At 30.1% G+C, this 22,251-nt stretch overlaps 2 protein-coding genes across 2 annotated transcripts; both read right to left on the reverse strand.

Annotated features, from left to right (window-relative positions):
• Positions 1–985: 985 nt before the first annotated feature.
• Positions 986–20,953, reverse strand: Arl6IP1 (ADP-ribosylation factor-like 6 interacting protein 1). Its single transcript, XM_016049190.4, has 6 exons — positions 20,640–20,953; positions 18,162–18,289; positions 15,905–16,024; positions 6,290–6,407; positions 4,447–4,531; positions 986–1,373 (listed from the first exon to the last, which is right to left on the reverse strand). Exons 1-6 carry the CDS (start codon positions 20,691–20,693, stop codon positions 1,270–1,272), a joined length of 609 nt encoding a protein of 202 aa, XP_015904676.1. The 5' UTR covers positions 20,694–20,953; the 3' UTR covers positions 986–1,269.
• On the reverse strand, positions 7,862–13,961 carry LOC147808266 (uncharacterized). Its single transcript, XM_087166426.1, has 2 exons — positions 13,827–13,961; positions 7,862–10,491 (listed from the first exon to the last, which is right to left on the reverse strand). Exon 2 carries the CDS (start codon positions 10,478–10,480, stop codon positions 8,090–8,092), a length of 2,391 nt encoding a protein of 796 aa, XP_087022552.1. The 5' UTR covers positions 10,481–10,491; positions 13,827–13,961; the 3' UTR covers positions 7,862–8,089.
• Positions 20,954–22,251: the final 1,298 nt, after the last annotated feature.

A 22,251-nucleotide genomic window follows, 5' to 3' on the forward strand; every position in this document is an offset into this window, starting at 1 on the left:
CTCTCCATGCTAAGCACCATATTATCCAGGAGTTCTTGGGGTAAACGTCTCCATTCCTCCTTTAACGCATCTTTCAGCTGATGGGTGTTACCAGGAGGATACTGTCGTGTCGCAAGACGTCTCCCTAATGCATCCCACACATGTTCTATGGGATTTAGATCTGGAGAGTAAGCTGGCCAATCCATTCGTGTGATATCTTCACTTTCCAGTAGCTCTTGAACATTAGCAGTACGGTGTGGCCGGGCATTGTCAACCATAAGAATGAAGTCTGGTCCAATGGCCCCTCGGAACAGACGCACATGGGGTAGGATTACCTCATTGCAGTAGCGGTCTCCAGTTACAGAACCTCGGTCAAAGGTCTGAAGCTCACTCCGCCCGTTCAACATAATGCCACCCCAGACGACAACTCAGGGACCACCGTAACGATCTCTTTCCGCGATGTTATTGGGATGAAATCGTGCTCAAACCTCTCTCTAGATCAACTGACGTTGAGAATAGCTTGTAGCACTAAAAAGACTCATCTGTGAAGAGGACGCGACTCCATTGATGAGGTGTCCAGGTTTCATGTTCTCTGCACCACTCTAAACGGTGTCGTCGATGGCTAACTTTTAAACGTACTTTCATTTCTTCTAAAAACACATGCGTGAATGGCCATAATATAGTATTGCATATTATGGTGTTATATTAATTCTATAATTAATATTAATTCATTCTAATATATATAAATATTACATATTTTTACGCTTTCATTTTTTTATTTATAACTATTTGAAAAATTTAATATTTTGAGAATGCTTATTTCTCAAATCGCTTTGCATTATGATGGCGATAAAGGATTTGTGCATTTTCGCAAGTAAATTCTTGTAAATCATTTTGATATTAAAGACGTTTATTTTTTGCTGAATGGACAAATGGTTGGATAATTTAACAGCTACTTAGAGCACAATCTTTTGATGTACATTTAAAAACTAAGAGAAAAAAAAACTTATAGTTTATGAAAGTTTTATTACTTTTGAAATCTACAATTCTGATACACAAATGAAAAATAAATGGAGTAATGAACCTTCAAAAAGCCACGTTCGGCGCACACTTTATTTGAAGCGCACAAGCAGTCCACTTTTTTTTGGCAATAGAAGCATTCTCGTGTTTATGAGGAATAAATTGCATAAGAATCTCACTATATATATTGACTACAAATTAGGATGAGCATTTGGTAAATTGGCTCGTTGCTAGGCAATGGAGAGTGATCTGTGCTGTCTCAAATACTATTCATTTCTTCTTCTTTCCTTGTCCAATCATGGCCAGCACAGATGCAACTGCATCCTGGATCAACTGTTGCGATTTCAGACCAGGCGATAAAGCAGATAAAAGAACTGAAAGACAAATCATTTTATTTAGTCATTTTAAGAATTTTTTTCGAATTTAACATAAAAAAAATTTCTACACTTAATTGACAAATAACATTGCTAATTATAAAATTTATAATAAACAATTACCTATAGCAGAGGTCGCTAAACTTATGAAGCTACCGCACTGTTTTTAAATACTATTGAGAGCTACCAATTTTGTTTCTCTCTCAAAAAATTATCTAATTGGAAATCATTCCCTATGGTAGAATAATAATTATAAGGAATTATTGAATGCAGAATTAAAATGAAACAAATAAAATTTGCTATCTTAATATACAGGCATTATTAAAAAATAATCTGAATCATAAAAAAACATATTTTTGAAAACAAGATAAAAATTTAATACAATGTTACTAATTTAATATACAATATGCTGCAGATTAAGGTTTGCAGGCCTACTTCACAATTAAACGTTTTTTTTTTTTTTTTGAATTTAATAGTTTTTTTTTTAACTTTTTGTCAATTTAGATCAAAGTTATGTTTATATTTCTTGATGACAGTCTTTCACCAATAAATACTATATATATATATATATATATATCATACCTGCCAAGTCTCCTGTTTTTTTAATGAAGACTAATGTATTTTACAACTATCTCCTGTTTACCTGTATATTCTCAAATTTCTCTGTATTTGTTGAAGAAATTTTTAAAAAAAATAATAATTTCATGATAAAATATCCACTCATGACAAAAACACTTCTTATTCCTCAACAGATGGCGTTATTGCCAGTATTGTAGTATGTTGAGTGTTATCAGAATTGAAGTCGAGCGCCTGATGGCTCAGGGGATGGCGCATTCGCTTTCCAATGATGTGCACCCAGGTTCGAATCCTAGCGATGACTGGTTGATACAAATTCCGCATTCAGTGTGCATCAACCACAGTGCTGACACAAAATATCCCCAATGGTAGAGGAATCATGGGTTAGAGTCTCCTTGTCCTCATGCTAACTGTGGGAGGTTTTTTGTGGTTTTCCTCTCCATGTAACTCAAATGCGGGTTAGTTCTATAAAAAAGTCCACCACAAAGGCAAATTTCACCCAATACTTGATCCAGGAGTTCCCACGTTTTCTGGATTGGGTTCAAAATTACAAGGCTACAGAGCTGAACATTGGCAGTCGTAAACCTTAAATTGGGTCGATTAGTAAAATCTCCAAACCCTTATTTCTCCAATGTTGGCAGGTATTTTATGCATATATATATATATATATATATATATATATATATATATATATATATATATATATATATATATATATATATATATATATATATATGCGAGGCATATATGTATGTACATATATAAATACTGCAGTGACAAAAGTCATGGTAATGCAATATGGACAACAGCCTGAACAACAGAGTGGCCAACCAACTGCACTTAATGACTGAGAGCACCTGCGTGTGCGTAGAATTGTCAGTGTTAACAGACAAGTAACATTGCGTGAAATAAACATAAGCATCAATGTGGCATGTGAAATGGTCGTGTCCTGTTAGGACAGTGTGGCAAAATTTGACTATAATGAGATATGGCGGCAGAAGGCCGACTCGAGTTTATGTACTAATAGCACGCTATTACATCTCCTGTGCTGGAGACAATACTGATTGGAACCTAAGCGACTGGAAAACTGCAGCCTGATCAGATGTGTCACAATTTCAGATGGTCAGAGCAGATCAGAGAGTTCAAGTGGGGCACAGAACCCCACAAAGCCATGGACCCCAGTTGTCAAAAAGACACTATGCAACCTGGTACATGATGATTTGGACTGGGTCCTATGGTAGGATTTCACCGATCATAGACTGGAAATGTTGATGTTCAGCTACTTGCTAACCACTTGAGGCTACTAGGAGACCTTCATGCACCCAAACAAAGATGGAATTTTTATTGAGGTTCTAAACTAGTTCAAAAAACAACATTCCAGACAATTCCAGAGAATGATTTGGCCAACTAGATTGCCGAGTTGGAGCCCAAGAAATATCCATAATATACAATCAAGAGGCTAGTTCGCGCACAAAATCCTGAACCTGAAACAATTCTGCAAATGGACAACTAGTCAAATTTTTACTTTGTGACATAGCTAAGTTAACTGTTAGCTGAGCTTAAAACCAAAAAGTAAATATTTTCTTCACTTTTTTTGCTGTAAATGTAAACAAAAACTGGTCCTGAAGCACGCAAAGAAATTTTTCAGGTCCTTATAAACATTGCCTTCCTCATTACATAATTGAACTGGGTGAATCTCGTTCCTTGCTTGAGAGATCGCCTTACTTATGAGGCAAACATAAACAACAGACCAAAACAGTTAAGAGGCTCTCATTGTGTCTTATGGATAACTGTTGGGAATGAATTATTATTTTTAAACAAATTATTATTTTAAAAATTATTTTTAAACAAAATTAAAAAAAAGAAAAAAGATTAAGACAGCAGATTATAGTGTTTTCTAGTATTGTATTATTGTAGTCAAAACATTTAAAATAGTTTGTCTTTTTCTAAAAAGAATTTTTTTATTAAAGAAATTAGTATTTCTTCTTTTTCTTTAAAGAATGTTTTTACTTTTTTTTATTTCTTTCTTTCCTTGTTTTCTTTATATTATATATGTTTGCAAAAATCGAATATTTTAAAAGTAAGAGCTGCCACAAGCTCAATACCATCATTTTATCGTTTTTTTAAAATTTCTTTTGGGCAAAACCAAAATTTAATAACTTCTTTTAGCAGCTAAATAATTATGCAGAAAAAAAAACATTCGATTTTTTTTTTGTCCTCCCTTCCCATTTTGAAAATTCCAAGATTTCTAAAATATCATTTCAAGATAGCACATTGAATCTAGTTAATGAAGAATATATTTAAAATTAGTTTTAAAAAAAATTATAAAATGTAAACATTCTTACAGTAAAATAAATAAAATTGTAATAGTTCTAAAAGTAAAAAAATAATAATAATTTGAATGAATAAGAAATAATAAGAGAAGGAAATAATAAGAAAAATTAGAATTGGCATCAAAATACAATAGCGACTAAATGAACAGCGACAGTATACATACCAATCAAATATGTCAGAAACAGATTACTGATTAAATTTCCAATCCAGGCTGTAAGTATCAGAGTTCCAACGACTCCCAATACATACTAGAAAGAAACAAATTAATTACATTAGTTGTAATTTCGTGAAAAATATATATACTAGGTCAGAAAAAATGAATCGTAAAATATATAGTTTTCTAAAGAAATAAAAAAAATATTTCTTAACCAACTTAGTAAAGAACAAAATCAGTATAAAAAAAAAATTTCAGTTTTAGAAAACCCTTATTCATGTCAAAATTGTTTAAAAGTGCCCAGCTGGGTCCCATACTTCATGTTTAATCCCGTTTGCAGCTGCCTTGCTGGAACAATGGCTCAAACTTCCAACGAAACTGCTAAACCACATAATTGAAAGCATCACTACACCAATATATATGCTGCTAGATGTGCTCATACTCCACACTGAAGGCACTTTTTCTATTCCAAATTGACAAATCTGATTTATTCATTTCATACACATGCTATTTTCCGTAACATTATAACTGTCTGGTAAACAATTTTTATACATTATTATGAGCACAATGTGTGCCAGTTTCGTTAAATTCAACGGCTAACTTTTTGAGTTATGGTCATTTTTGTGATTTTTACGTAATTTATGATAACCAATGTACAATCGTTATCGTGATATTTGATTTTTAAATTATGTCAATACAAATCACGATGCACAATTTTTAAATAATGTGGATATGAATCACAAATTGTAGCTTTATGTACAAAATGCTTGGTATTAAAACTCAGTACTCATTGGTATTGTACTCCTAAGTGTTTGGTATTAAAATTGTGTGAATAAGGATTGGAATATCAGAGCAGTTTCAAACATTGAAAAATGGCAAAAAGCTGACAAACGGAAAGAACGAAATTGGCGGATTTCCATTAATTTGTGTGAAGGTCGCACATATGCAATCGGATTTAGTGAGCATCTAAAAGATTAAATTTCAGATTGTGAAAACTTCATCCAGTTATGAGCTTTTGATTCGTGAAAATCCGTGACTCAATAGTCTTGAAATAGGCAGGATTGTGAAAATTCACAGAAAAATCTCATAGGTCCTACTTTTAGTTTTTACACCTGGAAGAATGATAGGAAAAACCCAAAACTCTGGGGTACACCCGGGATACAATCACTTCTGCCCTATAAAACAAAATATGAATAAAAAATTGAAATGAGGTCCATAATGTACCCTTATTTGCCATGTGAAGGCTAATGTATGCTTCTTGAATTACTAAGAGTGTATCTTATTGAATGAATATCTAATCATTAGACCAGAAATTATGAGTTGTTCAATTCTTCACAATTGCCACTCAAATCTGGAGAAATATTCCCTGTGTTTTCCCTACATATTCCTTATGTTTTCCCTACATATTACAATGTATTAAGAGGAAACATACAATCACTGCGCTCTTGAATGACGCATAATAGTCCAGCTATACTATTCTTAATTGCTGGAAAAACTTAAAAAATAAAAAACAGCTTAACATACTTGAAACAAATAATGTTATAGTAAACAAAATAGTTTAGTATAGCTGAAATATCATCCTTAAATATCCCATAGATTGCGCTTTGAGTGATCTCCACTTTTAAAAGACCAAAATAAGAAATAAAACTCCCTGTATTTTCCCAGTTTGAAAGGAAAAATTCAAAACTCCTTGTATTTTAGGTGATTTTTAAATTCCCTACATCTTCAAGGTTTTCCCTATTCTTCCTTTGGAGTGGCAACTTTTTTTTCTTTTGCTCACTGGATTCAACAATAAAACACTATTAGCTATATGTACAATACTCCCAACAAAAATGAACTCAAAATTACTCACAAGATAAGGTTTTGTTTCTTTTGTCTGTCGTAGATAATCACAAATGTGCTTTGTTTTCACGTAACAACCAACAAGGCTGCGACAAATGTCTTCATACTTCTTTTCTCGTGATCCAGTCCTGAAGAAAAAGACCATAAAAGCAAAAGGAATAAGAAAGAAATTAAATTCTAACACACACGATTAAGACATGAATCTCAACACAAAATCCTAATTCAATAGATCAGTTTGGAGTAATTTAATTGTATATATAAGCACCTATTTTAAGTGAAAGTGGCCAAAGTTTTGATGATGTGGAAACATATTTCTCTGTTGATCCAAATTTAACTACTTAAGTCACATTTAGAGGTCTTACTCAGATATACATACCATACAACTCTTTTTTCTTTAATAAATTTCAAGACCAATTAATAACAATTATAATAAGATAATTACTTTTTAAATGGCTTTTATAATGTTTATTGAATTATGCAATTTGATTTCTGCATGAAATAAACACGCTCCCCAAATAATAATATGGATGTCTGAACATAAACAATATTTTTTAACTTTAATAATAAACTAAAAAAGACAGAAAATTTTACATTCTATGTCATTATATAATTATTTCATAGAAGAAAATAGGAATACCGTAGCACGTTTTTTTTATATTTTATTTTATTACATAACCATCGTTGAACAGCCGACCCAATTTCTGGGTTTACAACTAATAATATTCAACTCCATAGCCTTGTAATTTTGAACCAATCTAGAAGAATCAATCACTCCTGAATCAGTATCCCCCAGAGGTATGGATTTGTTATGGGAATGTGGAGGACTTTGAAACTCGACAGATTTAACATGCATTAGTCACCATTTACCACACAGCGAGCCTTCGGCCAGCAGGGATCGAATCCATGACCTCTTAGACATGAACCCAGTGCTTTATCAACCAGGCTATCCCAGCCCTCATATTCTATTTTTAGAAGTAATTGGCTGTGCAATTGTACGCAAATCATTATTAAAAACAGACAGCGGAATTTCGATTTCAAGTTTACCGTCGGACCAGTGATAAAAAGCCCAAGAAGCGGGATGATGTAAAATTAGGGTATAAAAAAGAAGTATACATATTTTTCAAAAATTGACACTTACAAGATAAACAACTAGAAAAAATGTGTAATCTCCACACATTTTTTCTTCAATTTCAACCTTCTATATACTTATTATTGTTTGTAAACTTGCTTTGTAGTTTATATGTGCACATATTTCAGAGTTTTTTTATGCTTTCCAAATCTTGGATAGTTGTGGGTTTACCTCCCAATATCAGGGCTCCCAACATATTTTAGACAAGAAAAAAGGGAAAAGAGGACCATTTGTAGCAAAAAGAGGACCTAGGAGGACCAATTAAGACTTTAAAAAAAAAAAAAAAACTTAGTACCATTTACAATTGTAACAGTTGCTGAATACAGTTTGACTCGATATCTTTACCAAAAAATTAAAAAACATCAGTCATAGAAATTTAAAAACAGAATCCTACTAAAAAGATATAAATTTCACAAGTTTCCTTTACCTTAATTTACTATAAAAACAGCTAGATTTTTTTTCCAACCTCTTTTATTTAATCTCCAAAGCAAGACTGGAAATTTACAAACATGATAAAAAACAATATAAAAAATAACAAATAATCACTGAAGTAAACTAACTTTATATTTAAACATTCTCAATACTTATTTCAGTTGTACAGAATAGAGAAATCAATTAAAACAGAAAAAAACATTAATAATACATCTGAAGCTACACATGCGCTATTACATATATGCTAAACTATTCTTTTGTTTTTGGCTTCTTGTTAAAAAAAGTTGTGATTAAAGAATCTTTTTTTTTCTCAAGTTCTTTTTCAAGGGTATCAACAATCTTACGTTTATTACTTCCCTCTTCTTTAGATTTCATTGCGCCTTCAATCATGCTTTGTGCAATTTTAGCCTCTGTAAAATCCCCTTTATCGAGAGCTTTCTTCAATCGTTTATTGGCTTCTTCAAGAAGTTTATCAGTAACTTTAATCTGAAGATTTTCCTCTTTTTTCGCAGCTTTCAGCTCGGTTGATAAACTTTTAATGTCTTGTTTGTTCCTATTTAATTTCAAAAGACTTTCTTCTGCTGCTTTTTTCAAGTCATCAGCCTCTTTAATTTTTCTTGCTTCTTCCTCTTTTTTCTTTCTTTCCTGTTCAATATAGTTATTGTAGCTTTTATAAGCTACACTAGCTAAATTGAGGAGCTTTTTTGTCACAGGAACTACTTCTGGTTTATTTTTATATACTTTAAGAGCATCGCTAACAGTCAATCTTGCATTTAACATCCGAATTGACATGGAGGCTCTATCCTCAGTCATTATTCTAGCTGATCTAGAAAATCCTCGCTCCACATCTGCACTACCGTGGATGAGAGTTAATGCTGGTTTAATTACTTTGCTAAGATTAGTGTACTTTAATTGATCTTTCAGCAAAGTGTTCCAATAATGGTCTATCCGACCATCACATTGCTTAATGTCTTCTAATTGCAATAACTTCCACTCATCAATGAGGTGATCGGTATTTACTTCTATGGGTAATAAACTAGCAATTTTCACAATATCCTTCAAACTTTGAGGATTCTTGATCTTCTCAGGTTGCATACAACCTAAAGCTTCTAAAACTCCATTTCCAGTGACAATTCTCTTTTTTAAAATGTAATCTCCAGCAGCAACATAGTGCTGTCTAGCACGTAAAGTAAAATTGTCTCTTTCATTTTGTGAAAGTGATGACAGGCAGCTTAAAAGTGATTCGTTGAAAAAAATATCCTTTCCTTTCAACAAATTTTCTGCTTTGAAAGCATCTAGGCTCGGTTCTTGCCTGAATTCTGTTACAGCTTCTGTTTTGCAAACGCGTCCCATTATAGTTAATAATAACTCCTTGATTTCATCAAATAACACGTGTATTAATGGCTCTTCTTTTTGAAATAAACCTGTGAATTTAGTGAATAATGAAGAGCTTGTGCAGATAAAATTCAACTCAGCTCTCATACTTTTCTTTTGCAAGAAAGATAAAATTTTTTTGTAACTGATTGTGGCCATTAGTCTTGATTGTTTTGATGGAATATAATTTAAAAAATACTCCACAATCGCATCCCACTGCTGCAGAACTCTGTTTGCAGCAGGTTCGAGAGTGAGCCACCTTGAAGTCACGTGCTTAAGGAAATGCAAGTTTGGCACTTTCTTCTTCATTTGGATGTTGGAAAAGTCTTCCCAGCGGGATGGCCAGTCTTGGAAATAGTTAAAAAGGCCAATAATTAAATCTGATGCATCGCATCCTAGTTCCCCCAACCCCTTTTGAAATGCATTATGCATGATATGAATATTACAGAAGCCTACATCAAACAGCCCTTCATTTCGAACCAATTTCATTTCTTCATTGATCAGTCTAAATACCTTTTTATTAACATTTGGCCCATCACTTCCTAACATTAATATCTTAGAAAGAGGCAGGTTTGCATTGTCTAAACATTTCAAAATGTTTTTCTTTATGTCTTCTGCTGTGGCATGCCCCATGCAAACACTCTCCAGATGTTTTGTGCACACTTCTCCTGTGGATTCCGACCAAAATCTTATTAAAATTTGCAGTTCTTTCTGTCCCGCATTGTTGGTTGTCTCATCATACTGAATTGAAAAGAAAGCTCCCTGTACTTCTGTTAAAAGCATTTCTTTAAAATACGGAGCAAGCGCATCTGTTATTAAGTAGCTTGCTTTGGTTGGATTCAAAGAAAATTGCTCCGGAATAGCTCCAGGAAACATTCCTTTGAATAAATGAGCAATGTCTTTAGTCGTTTCTACCGACATGTTGCATGCAACTACTTTCATGCACCAGATCAGTTCAGTGCGTAAAGCAGCTTCTTTAGAACAATATAATTGTAAAGATGGCATCTTATTTGAATTGTCTTCGTCAGAAGTCCCGCAAAATGAAAGATGTAACTGCGAGGAGTCCTTCTTCAGTTTAAAATTGTTCTTGTGTTTAACAGTCTCATAATGTTTTTTGATGGCATTGAATCCTTTCTCAATCGAGATTAAACTGTCACATACTAAGCATAATAAACTGTTTTTTTCTTCCTTTCCCCAATCTTTAATCTTATGTCCATCTTCATCAGTTTTCTCCAACCATCGACTGTCAAATTTACATTTTCCCATTTTTGTTAAACCTTAAAAATAAAAAAAATATTAGTATCTAAACCATAATAGCATTGAAATTTAATATACTTGCAAAAATACAAAAGATGAAGTTGAAAAGTAATGAGCAAACTACCTTATATCCTCAAAATTTGAAGTATTTTTACAGAACCTTAATTTACAGCCTTAGAAAACAAATAACTATTAGTGTTACCAAAAGTATGCTATTACTATTAAAAATATGGCTACCTTTAGAAATATTTGAGTAGGATAAATTTTGGTAAGGCCAAATAGATAATGCCTTCCATTATTCTTGTCCAAGGGATAATTATGTAAATAAATTTAAATAGTTCTAATCTAAGAACATAAACTAACAATGATAGAAAATATTAATGAACATTGTTTTAAATGATAATTAAAATATGTTTCAGTTAAAGAACTAAATTGATAAAAGATATGCTGGCAACTTAAAAGAGCTAATTTCACCTTAGGCTGCCATCACTCATAAGGGCAAGCAATGTAATATACCTAGAGTAGTAGGCATAACTTTTTTAAAATAGCTTAAATGCATATAAAGCTATGAAAAAATGACTTAAAAATGAGGGACTTTTGCATATGACATATAAATTTAGTTTTACACTGATTAAATATATTTTACTTGTAAATAAATATCTTCCAAGTGAACCTATAAAGGTGAAACAGCATATATATTTTTACTTTAACTTTAAATGAGTAGCCATGACAACACACTGATATTAGCTTCATCTGTTTTTCACTCTACTATTGCCCAGTCAAATAGTAACAAATCCTCATAATCTTTAACATCATCCTAAACACTCAATCTTAAACATGTTTTATAATTATTTTATTACATTAAAAATGTATGTTTTTTTAAACTTTCAAAATGCTATCAATTTTTATAAATACAGAGATCTTTCGCGAAAACTTACTAATTTTCTTTTTAATCTCCAATTAGGAAAAAGCTTATTTCTTACACAATAAATGCAAAACTATTTTTAAACCTTTATTTCAAATAATATTTTGATTTAATTTTATCATTGTTAATTTGATTTAATCAAGTCATTATGGAGAAATCTTCAGAGGAAGGCATTGGCCCACATTGGGCTGTCTAGCCAACTATGATTATGATAATTTGAAATATCAAGCACTACTTAATAATTTTGGAATAAAAATTCTTATTTATTAAAATACTTTTTAATAATAAGTTATACTTTTATTACATTTATTATTATTTTACAATAAAATACATTAATAAAATTAATAGTGGTTCTTTAGTTTTATATCTTCTGTATGAATTAAACAACATTTTTAAACCTTTGTTTCAAATAATATTTTGATTTAATCAAGTCATTATGGAGAAATCTTCAGAGGAAGGCATTGGCCCACATTGGGCTGTCTGGCCAACTATGGTGATGATAATTGGAAATATCAAGTACTACTTAATAATTTTTGAATAAAAATTCTTATTTATTAAAATACTTTTTAATAATAACTTATATTTTTATTACATTAATTACTATTTTACAATAAAATACATTAATAAAATTAATAGTGGTTCTTAAGTTTTATATCTTCTGTATGAATTTAACAACATTTTAAAACTTTTTTTTTAAATAATGCTTTGATTTAATTTTATCATTGTTAATTTGATTTAATCAAGTCATTATGGAGAAATCTTCAGAGGAAGGCATTGGCCCACATTGGGCTGTCTGGCCAACTATGATGATGATAATTTGAAATATCAAGTACTACTTAATAATTTTTGAATAAAAATTCTTATTTATTAAAATACTTTTTAATAATAACTTATATTTTTATTACATTAATTACTATTTTACAATAAAATACATTAATAAAATTAATAGTGGTTCTTTAGTTTTATATCTTCTGTATGAATTTAACAACATTTTTAAACTTTTTTTTTAAATAATGTTTTGATTTAATTTTATCATTGTTAATTTGATTTAATCAAGTCATTATGGAGAAATCTTCAGAGGAAGGCATTGGCCCACATTGGGCTGTCTGGCCAACTAACTATGATGATGATAATTTGAAATATCAAGTACTACTTAATAATTTTGGAATAAATGAAAATTCTTATTTATTAAAATACTTTTTAATAACAACTTATACTTTTATTATATATTAATGATTATTATATAATTAAGTACATTAATAAAATTAAGAGTGATTCTTTAGTTTTATATATTCTGTATGAATTAAACAAAAAATTTTATTTGCAATTTTCTGCTTTCTCCATTTTCTTAAAGATTCATAACAATTATTTACAAATTATATTAAAATTAAGTACCTGATAAAAACCTAAAATAATTACAACACATTTTGCAACAATTAGTTAACTATAAATAAAAACCCTAGTCAAACACTGACGGTAAAATAAACAAAAAAAAAAATTAATTATAATAAATATCAGTACTGATAATTAGAGGGGGGGGGCAAGAATTTTGATATGTGTAAGTAGTAATTATAACAAATTTTTTGAGAGAAGATTCAACTAAATACTTTCTTTAAGTGAAGAATTTTGATAAATTATTATTTCAAGTATAAAATTATAAATTATGATTAAAGTGATTATCTAATCAAAAATTCTTTTGAAATTACATATGAAACAGTTAATTATATTACTTGAACAATGACACTTATCTTAAATTAACATGTTAGGCAATAAAAACAAAAGTTCTACTAAAGAAAAAAAAAAGTAAATAAAAAAATATAAATAAAAATGTCAACTAAATTCTAAATAAAATGAAAAAAAAAATTTATGATTTTTATTATGGAAAATCGTTAATGGAGGTGCATATCCTTCTGAACGTCAGTTAGTTTAATGAAAAAAAGAATGAAAATCAAGGAAAAAAATAAAAAGCGACAATTGGCAATTTGCCAACCACACTATTGTAGAAATTCAGAAGAGAATAAAAATAAGAAAGAAAGAAAAAAAAAAAAGGGGGGGGGAGCAATAAATCGGAAATCGGAACATGTGCATACAATTATCCCTGCAACTACTACCATCAAGCACGGGAAAGTGAAAAAGATCGCGATATAAAAAATGGATAAAATTGACAAAGTTTAAAATAATAAAACTAGAATTTATTATATTTTAATTTACAAATTTGATTTCATTTCTAAAAAAGAAAATTTAAAAAAAAAAAAAAAACAAGATCTATTTTCAAAATTATGTTGTCTTTGTTGAATTCACATATTTTTTTTTTTAACCTTCTTTTAAACATTAAAATTCTAACAGCTTGCATACATACATTTTCTATCCCACTATAGAATTATTTAAAAATTAATGAAACAAAAAGGAAAAAAGTGAAAAATAACTTACTTTATTTTAGAATGCCTTCTCTGATACACCATTAACAAAATATTCTTGATTTGATGACTTAGTAGAATTCAAGCAACAGCAGCTGAAAGTAAAAGAATCTCCATGTGGCTGTATTTGCAATGTCCCATGAGCCAGTTGCAATATATCACATTTGACACTCCCCTACTTCTTATCTAGTCAGCTTCTTTCAATTTTCTCAGAAGTCAGGTGTCAACCACAGCAGGGAGCTTAACTAATTGGATAAACCTACCTCTTTTTTTTGTTTGACCTTAGTTAAGATTTATGGCTTGTTCCAAAAGAAAGTTTGGAGGGCTGACATTTGATATGATTGGGCCTACATGCCAGCCACCTGTTTTCCAGCCCCCTTTCGTGGGGTGACCTAAGGTTGTCAGCTAAAATCGCAATTTTAAAGTAATTGAGACGCTTTTTTAAAAAAAAAATCTTTTGAATGATTTCAAAATAGTACTAAACGGACCAAATCGTTAAAAAGCGGACTAAAACGGACTTAGATCTGAAAAACGGACTTTAGCGGGAAAAACGGACCATTTGGGAGCCCTGCAATATTATTTGCTCATCTTCATTGTTTTCATCCTGATCATCAGGAGCAGGGATTAAATCAGACTTTAGGGGAATAATGAGATGTGTGTTCTGGTCGATATATCCGTCATCAAATTCAGAAGATCTTCCGAAGTACATTTTTGTTCCATGAGGTCAATTTTCCCATTGGATATTCGATGTGGGGTGACCGACTGTGATACGTATCCTCTAGTTCGTTGAGTCCATAAAGCTGTTACAAGATGGAACAGACAAGGGGATACTAAGGGTAACCGATCATAATATCTGTTGATCATTATATCACTTCTACTGTTTATGTAAATACATACATTGTTGAATATTATATGCTTTCCAGTGATCTCCTGAGCCTTACTAATTGAAAAACAATACAGAGAGGCATTTGTGTTACAAGCGTTTAAGGCTTTTCTTTATTTCCTCTAAGAAAGGAAATGCATAAAAAATTATAGAGAAAATACATGCCCATCCACTGAAATAACAACAACGTTTCATGAGTTAACATTCGCATTTGAAGGTGTGATAAATAAGCTATTATTGATAATGAAAATGATAAATTAGTTATTAATAATGGTTGGTTGCTTGGTTGAATGTAGAGTTTTATGGTACAATATCCAAAGAAGGATATGCTGAGTCAAACAATTTGTTGAGTCAGATCTAATGGTAAATTGCACACAACAATTTCATCGCTACAAAATAAATGAAACTAATAAAATTGTTAATTAAGACACATATTTTTAAAAGTTCATAAAAATCGATAAAAGGCGTAATTCTATAAAATACATAGAAAAGGTAAAACGGCACACAAGTAAGAAATAAGAGTGAATAAAATAAGATAAGGCAGTTATATGCAATATAAAATGTCAATAGCTCGTAAAAATGTCGGGATGAATTTCACCTCATAAATCCTTCATACATAAAATAGTGCTATTAAAAAAGGTTAGACGATGTTGGTTAAAATGTGATGAACCATAAGTAAAACATTACCAATGTATTATTAATAATGGATAAGTTAAATATTAGTAATATCCAATTTTAAATATGTAATTCTAACTAATGCTCAGTCACAGGGACATGCTTAATATGCCCAATGATAGACGTGTGAGGATTTATATCAATCATATTCGAAGAATTAGTTCTATTTGAACTTTAGTTTCTTTACCAAACTAACGTTAAAAGTTGTTACAAGGAATCGCGCTACTAGGAATTTTTTTCGCACCACACTACTCACAACGCTACAAAAAAAGTAGCAACTGGAGCAGTTTCGTTACTCATAGTGTGCACATTAACACACCACAAATTGTAAATGATCCAACACAGGTCCATGCGATAACAATAAATCAGGTCCCTACAATAACAGGAAATTATAAAAAAATTGAGAAATCGATATATAACTGCAAATTAGTTATAACTCACTTAAAAGTAGAATTTGTACAAAATTGCTTTTTAAACAATCTCTGAATTTTTTTTTTTAATTATACAGATTCAAATAGAAATCTAAGTCTTACCACTTGCTAGAATCGAAAAAAGTAGAGCTGAGCATAGGTACTGCATAATCCAACAAACATGCAACAATTCCAAATACAGAAAATGTGGTCAAAACAGATGGATCAAAATACCAAAGCAAACTACAAAGAGAAAATAAGATATTAATTATTTGGACAACAATCATGGAAGTCAAAAATTTATTAAAGAGAAATGATTTTCCAAACGATTAAATACATGAGGGTGTAAATGAGTGTGCCTTTTTTTTTCTTTTTTTTTAAGAAGCAACCAATTGTGAATTTTGTCATTCCAGAATAGAACAATATTATAAAGACAAATGAATAATTTTTTTAGAGCTGTTTTATAAAAATATTGTGCACTAATCTAATTTTCTTTCTTCTCCTTACTATTATTGTTAATTTTTTTTAAGTAATTAAGGGATATCAAGAGAGTTTAGGAAACAAAATGCAGTCATTCTCTTGCTACAAAAAAATATTATTTTATATGTATTTGAAAGTAAATCATCTATATACAGTTAAAAAAAAAATCATAAAATTAAAATTTCTTCAGAGAAAGCTAGAGACTTACTTTAGATTAATTTATTTAAAGAAAACAAATTGCACAAACATTCAAATATTCTTCAGTTCAAAAATATTATACCTTTCATTTTAAAAAAAAATCAATATTGATCTTATTACATAAAAAATAATTAAATTAAAATTATATAAATGTCAATTTCAATGAGTACACAAGTAATTTTTCTTTAATATGGCCAGCTTCCAAAAAATATTGCAGATTCCTACTGTGGACCAAATATTTAAATTTTTTTTTACATGGATGGCAAGTTTGCAGAAGGGGAAACAAAACACACAAAGGAGAAATAGGTTTTATGTAATGAAAGTGGAAAAAACTCTTTCAAAATGCAATTTTTCAAACAATTATTTGCAAACTAGTTTAAATAACAAAGTTATTTTCAAAGTTATTTAATAAATTTAGCTATTCTTAAATCAGTAAAAACTGGTAAAAATTAATGAATTTCGTAAGAAATTAGAATAACTTTAGTCCTTCAATATTTCACAAAACATTTTCTTCAATATATCTTGCATAGTAAAACCTAGTTATACATAATTATATAAAGAATCTGTAAAAATATTATAATGCAGTTTTTACTATGCCACTAAATTTACAAATCACGCATTGAAGCCATGTATGCACTACTGCAAAAACAAAACAAAAAAATTGCACATTGAATTCACAAACACAAATGTCACATAAATTTCTATAATCAAACGCTGTTAAATTACCCAAACTAAAGAGCTGTAAAATTTTAGTATTCTGCACAAAATTAAAATAAATAAAATTAAAATAGTTATTTTTTTAAAATATCAATAAGGAGAATTTTAACTATTTTAGTTTCTTCCATTTCATCCAATTTTTTTCATTCTTCCAGTTTTTTAAAGCTTCTTTCCACACAAAATGTCACCCATGGTTTTTAAAAAGCCATGATAACAATGATTACATAGTTAATTACACAGGGTGCATAGCCAAATTTTGAATAAAAAGTTAGAACCTCTTAAGCACTTCTTGAGCACTCATGAAAGATTCTTAAACTCTTCATTTCTAAAAAAAATATAAGGGGATATTTCCTTATCGTTATCTGTAGGGCCAACTACAATCACCAAATCAAAGTGCCAAATAGATTTTGAACTTTAAAAAAACAAGTAGGTGCTTGCCTGGGGGTGGATACGATTCAAGTTGGTCACTTTCTGTGATTTTTCTTATTTTTAGTTTCTCTAAGGCCATTGCTCAATAGTTGCCAAAACTTGGCGATTATTCTGCAACAGATCACGATACAGAAATCTTTCCAAATATGATTAGGATATGTGCATGAATAAAAAAACTTTTCTTCCTATTATTAAGAAGTTTTTATGCATATATATATATATATATATATACATGTGAACTTTCAATAGAAAGGAATTTTTTTTATTCATGCACATATCCTAGTAATATTATTATGGTTGAATGAATTGTGAAAACATTGAATAGAATAGCGTGAAAACAATGCTTTTGGCATAATTCGTGACAAAAACTGACATGATAAAAAAATATCTCATTTTGGAAAAAGGAACATTAAGGACTTTTTAAAAAACAACCAATGAGAGAACGAAAATCGAAAATAAGCACTTTTTAAAAATGCTACGCAGCCTGTTGCATTAGTTCTTTAAAATAAATATGAAGAACATGCCTTGAAACAAGTGAAGTATATTAAATACATACAGAAACACCACTGTTACTGTGCCAGCAGTGATTCCAGGATAAAAAGGTTTTTCCCAAACAAGCAATGAATGAAGGTGTATCAACACTTCTCGCCAGTTTTCGAGTCGTCGTTTGCACAGCTTAACAAGCTGAAAATGGAAAGTAAGTATTATAAAAAATAATAAAAGTACACTTTTATTTTTAAATACAGAGCAATACATAGACAACATTTAAAAATCAGTGTATTTATAAAAAAAATTTAAACCAGAAATTATCAGTTACATTAGTAATTGAACAGTCACAGTTGATCTATAATACCCAAACTATATCCTAGTTTTTTTTTTATTTTTATTTACACCAACATCTTTATTTGTTAAAACAATAAAACTATTGGGCACTGTCCTTTAAACTTTTGATTTCATGCCTTTTTTTTAATGACGAAGCCAGAATTTTTCGGGATTTGGGTTATAAAATTGATAATTGATTCATAAACTTACTTTGACAGTTTTTGAAAAGTGTCAAAATCTGGGGAAAGTTTCTTTTTTGAGATTAGAGGCATTTTATTTGATACTAAAACATGCATTATATACTATGCATTACATACTTGCATTATATACTATGATAATTATTATTTACATCATATATCACAGATAAAAAATGATGCCAAAATCATTGAAACTATTAATTGTTTTTTCTAATGGTGATCTTAATGTTTTAAGACTCTTATTATAATAACTATACGGTTTATATTACAGGTAATAACTATGAGTTGTTTAATTATTATCAATCTAAACATTGATTTTAATTTCTTTATGTTGCAATTTAGACAGATTTTTTAGATTAAGTAAAATTAAAGTGTTTGTCAATACTTGTCTGATCTTAACATGCTTTATACTTGCATTAATATAAATAAATAAACAGCATGAATCAACTAGTTGTATTCATTCATCGAATTCTATCACAGATAAAATTCTGGAAGGGGAATAATGTGGTGTAACTACCACTATAAATATTGAATACCAATTCACTAGTATATAAGACACGTTAACTTGATACTATTTTGAGGTACCTTTTGATAGACGGTTGACATAGTCTAAACTTAAATCCCCCCACTTTCATTGCTACTATCATCTGTCCTCAGAGCCGGATTATACCTTTCGTAGGCCCTAGACACAGAGCCGGATTATACCTTTCGTGGGCCCTAGGCATAGCTGTTTATGGGCTCTCCCTTCCTTCCCTCTTTTCAAAATATATGCTAAAATTTTCCTGCATATTTTTTTTAACATTTTTATTAATATGGATTTTAATTTACAAATTTGTTTATCGAACTTCATCTGCAATACCGACAAACTGCCGATATTGCAGTTGATATCGATAATACCATTATGATTAGTTCAATCGTTAGTACTTTTCCTAACGTTCACATTGCATTAAGAATATATTTGTCGATTCTTGGATCAAATGCAGAAGGAGAAAGATCTTACTCCAGATTAAAATTGATAAAAAATTATTTGCGTTCAACAATGAATCAAGATCGTTTGGCATCGCTCGCACTTATGTCTATTGAATACGACATTTTGCGTAGTTTGGAATTCGACAGCATAATACAAGATTTCGTTGAATCCAAAAAAGTAATATATTATATCATAAGATTCTGCAAAATAATGTATTACCGAAAAATATTATATTTTTATTTGTATCTTCATAATTTTGTGCAAAATACACTTGTTGTTTTTAAAGCTAAATTATTTTTCTCAACAAATTTTTTTCTCCCAAGTTTTTCGTAGGCCCCTGAATTTCGTAGGCACGTGCCTAGTGTGCCTATAGGTTAATCCGGCCCTGTCTGTCCTTAACAATAGTCTAGCAGTGTAATAAACAGTTAAAAACAGTAAGACAAAAATTTTTTTTTGCCACTAAGTAGCAATAACTACAAAAATCTAAAAAGCAAATTAAAAACCTTAACATTCCATTAAAATATTGAGCCACCAATGAGGAGAATTTCATGGTGAAATTCTCTAGAGACTCCATTTGGGCAGTTGTGTCAATTATGTAATTTATATTTACACTTGGCTACTGAATTATTTTGCAAAATTTTCCAGAAATAATTTTATCTTAAAGAAACACGAAATATAAATTAAAAGCGTTATAATATATGATTCGGGGATATTTCTATTTCGAGATCTGTCGCACCAACTACAATTATCAAGGCTCCAAATGGATTTTTTAAACTTGCAATCTTTTTTAAAAAATAAAAGACACCTAGAGATTTGCCTGTGGGTGGCTACAAGTTATACTCTTCGAGTTAGACCCCTACTAGGAATTTTCTGTTGGGCGGGGGTTCTTGAGGGCTAATAATCAGGAACTTCATAAATTTGGCTATTATTCTGCTACAGATCATGATACGGAAATCTTCCCCAGATTACAATACGGAAATATCCCCCAAAATAGCACTAGATAGTTTAAAAATGTAATTTAGACTAACATAAGAAATTAACTTGCCTGATCGGGATTCTGGGATGCATCCTCCGGTTTAGTTTCAGAGTTATCGGCCATAAATAAAGTTTTAAGGTTTAATTAATAAATGGAATCTTAATATTCAATATACTTGCAAAATGATAATAAATCAGTCATCGATTTCTAAGGGAAAAAAGATGATAACAATAATTGCTTAATGAAGCCACTCAATTAAAAACAAATTCAGTAAGTAACAGTAAACAAACAAATCTAAGCATTGCACTATTTCTATGAGTGACTAGATCAAGTGGTGCAACTGACACACCCACCATTACGTTTCATTAACGTCATCAAGGACTAGTGTAGTGCCGCCATCTTCAGATCAATTTTGTAATAACTAATAATTTCTTTAATTTCAAAACCATACCTTACTCAGCGTTATTTCACAACCATTACTTTTTGTTTTTTCTGTTTAAAACTCTTCTTCGTTTTCTAGTTTATTTCACCTTTAAAAGAAAAAAGAACTTTTCTCAGTTTTCATAAGAAGAAAAAAATTTTTTAAGGCTTATTATAATTTCAACACAAAGCTGAATACATTTCAGTATAGAAAACTGTCAAAACATGCAACTTATAATGCTGACTAAAACACATAGGTATTTAAAGAATATTTCCAGTTTAAATATTCGTATAATTACAACAAAAAAGAAAAAAAGAAGAATTATCTTACTTCTTAAAATGTATAGTATGTTGGAAAGTTCTTTTTTTTTTTTTTTTTTTTTTTTTTTTTGTTAATAAAAATATAAACAGAGTTTCTTTACTATGTTCAAATTAAACTAAAAAATTAATATTAATAAAAATTAATACTTTGAAATCATTAACTTTTTAAAATATTCAGAGTAAAAAAATATACAATTATATTAATTCCTTCTAGCAACTTACCACTAAGTAATTATAAAAATACATACATATTTATGAAATTTCTAATTGACATGCTCTTAAAATCGAAAGAAACATTGACATTTTTTAATTAAATTTGAAAGTAGAAAGAAAACATTGGGGATATTTCCTCATAGTGATCTGTCGCACCAACTACATTCGCCAAGGTGGCAAATAGATTTTACACTCGGAAATTGTTTTAAAACAAAATATGTAGATGTTTGCCCAGGGCTACGAAGTGTAACTTTCCAGTGGGTCCCTTTCTGAGATTTTGTTTTAGTTCCTTGTGGGAAGCTTCCCGGAAAAGATAAGACTTTTCTATTATTCTGCCACAGATCACGATACGGAAATGCCATAAAATTTTTTTATCCCTAATGAAAGTAGTAGGTTAAACTAAAATAAAAAAGAAAATTTTCAAAATTTGTTAATATCATAACGCTGTGTGAAATTAAGAACATTTCTCGCTGTTTTAGCAAGAAAAAGCTGCGAAAAAGACTTCATTTTGACTGTAAATGAATTTTAAAATCATACGAAGCGTGACTAAATTTAAGAATAAGAAAATTACATAGATTTTTAAATTTAATATTTTTATCAAAATCTATATTTAGTACAATTAAAATCCTAAAGATGGCAGCACAGCACTAATTTTTGATGATGACAATGAAACGTAAGGGTGGGCGTGTCAGGTACATCGCTTGATCTAGTCGCTGCTATTATTACT

Source organism: Parasteatoda tepidariorum, chromosome 6 (assembly GCF_982258835.1).
Source record: "Parasteatoda tepidariorum strain Cologne lab strain chromosome 6, Ptep-v5.0, whole genome shotgun sequence".
NCBI classification, from domain to species: domain Eukaryota; kingdom Metazoa; phylum Arthropoda; class Arachnida; order Araneae; family Theridiidae; genus Parasteatoda; species Parasteatoda tepidariorum.

Excerpts from the sequence above, each read along its gene's own strand:
- LOC147808266 (XM_087166426.1), bottom strand. The coding sequence starts at position 10,480 with ATGGGAAAATGTAAATTTGACAGTCGATGGTTGGAGAAAACTGATGAA.
- Arl6IP1 (XM_016049190.4), bottom strand. The coding sequence starts at position 20,693 with ATGGCCGATAACTCTGAAACTAAACCGGAGGATGCATCCCAGAATCCC. Across the intron at positions 16,025-18,161 it reads ACAGTAACAGTGGTGTTTCT|TTTGCTTTGGTATTTTGATC; the intron begins GTATGTATTTAA and ends TTCTCTTTGTAG. Across the intron at positions 4,532-6,289 it reads AAGAAACAAAACCTTATCTT|TATGTATTGGGAGTCGTTGG; the intron begins GTGAGTAATTTT and ends GTTTCTTTCTAG.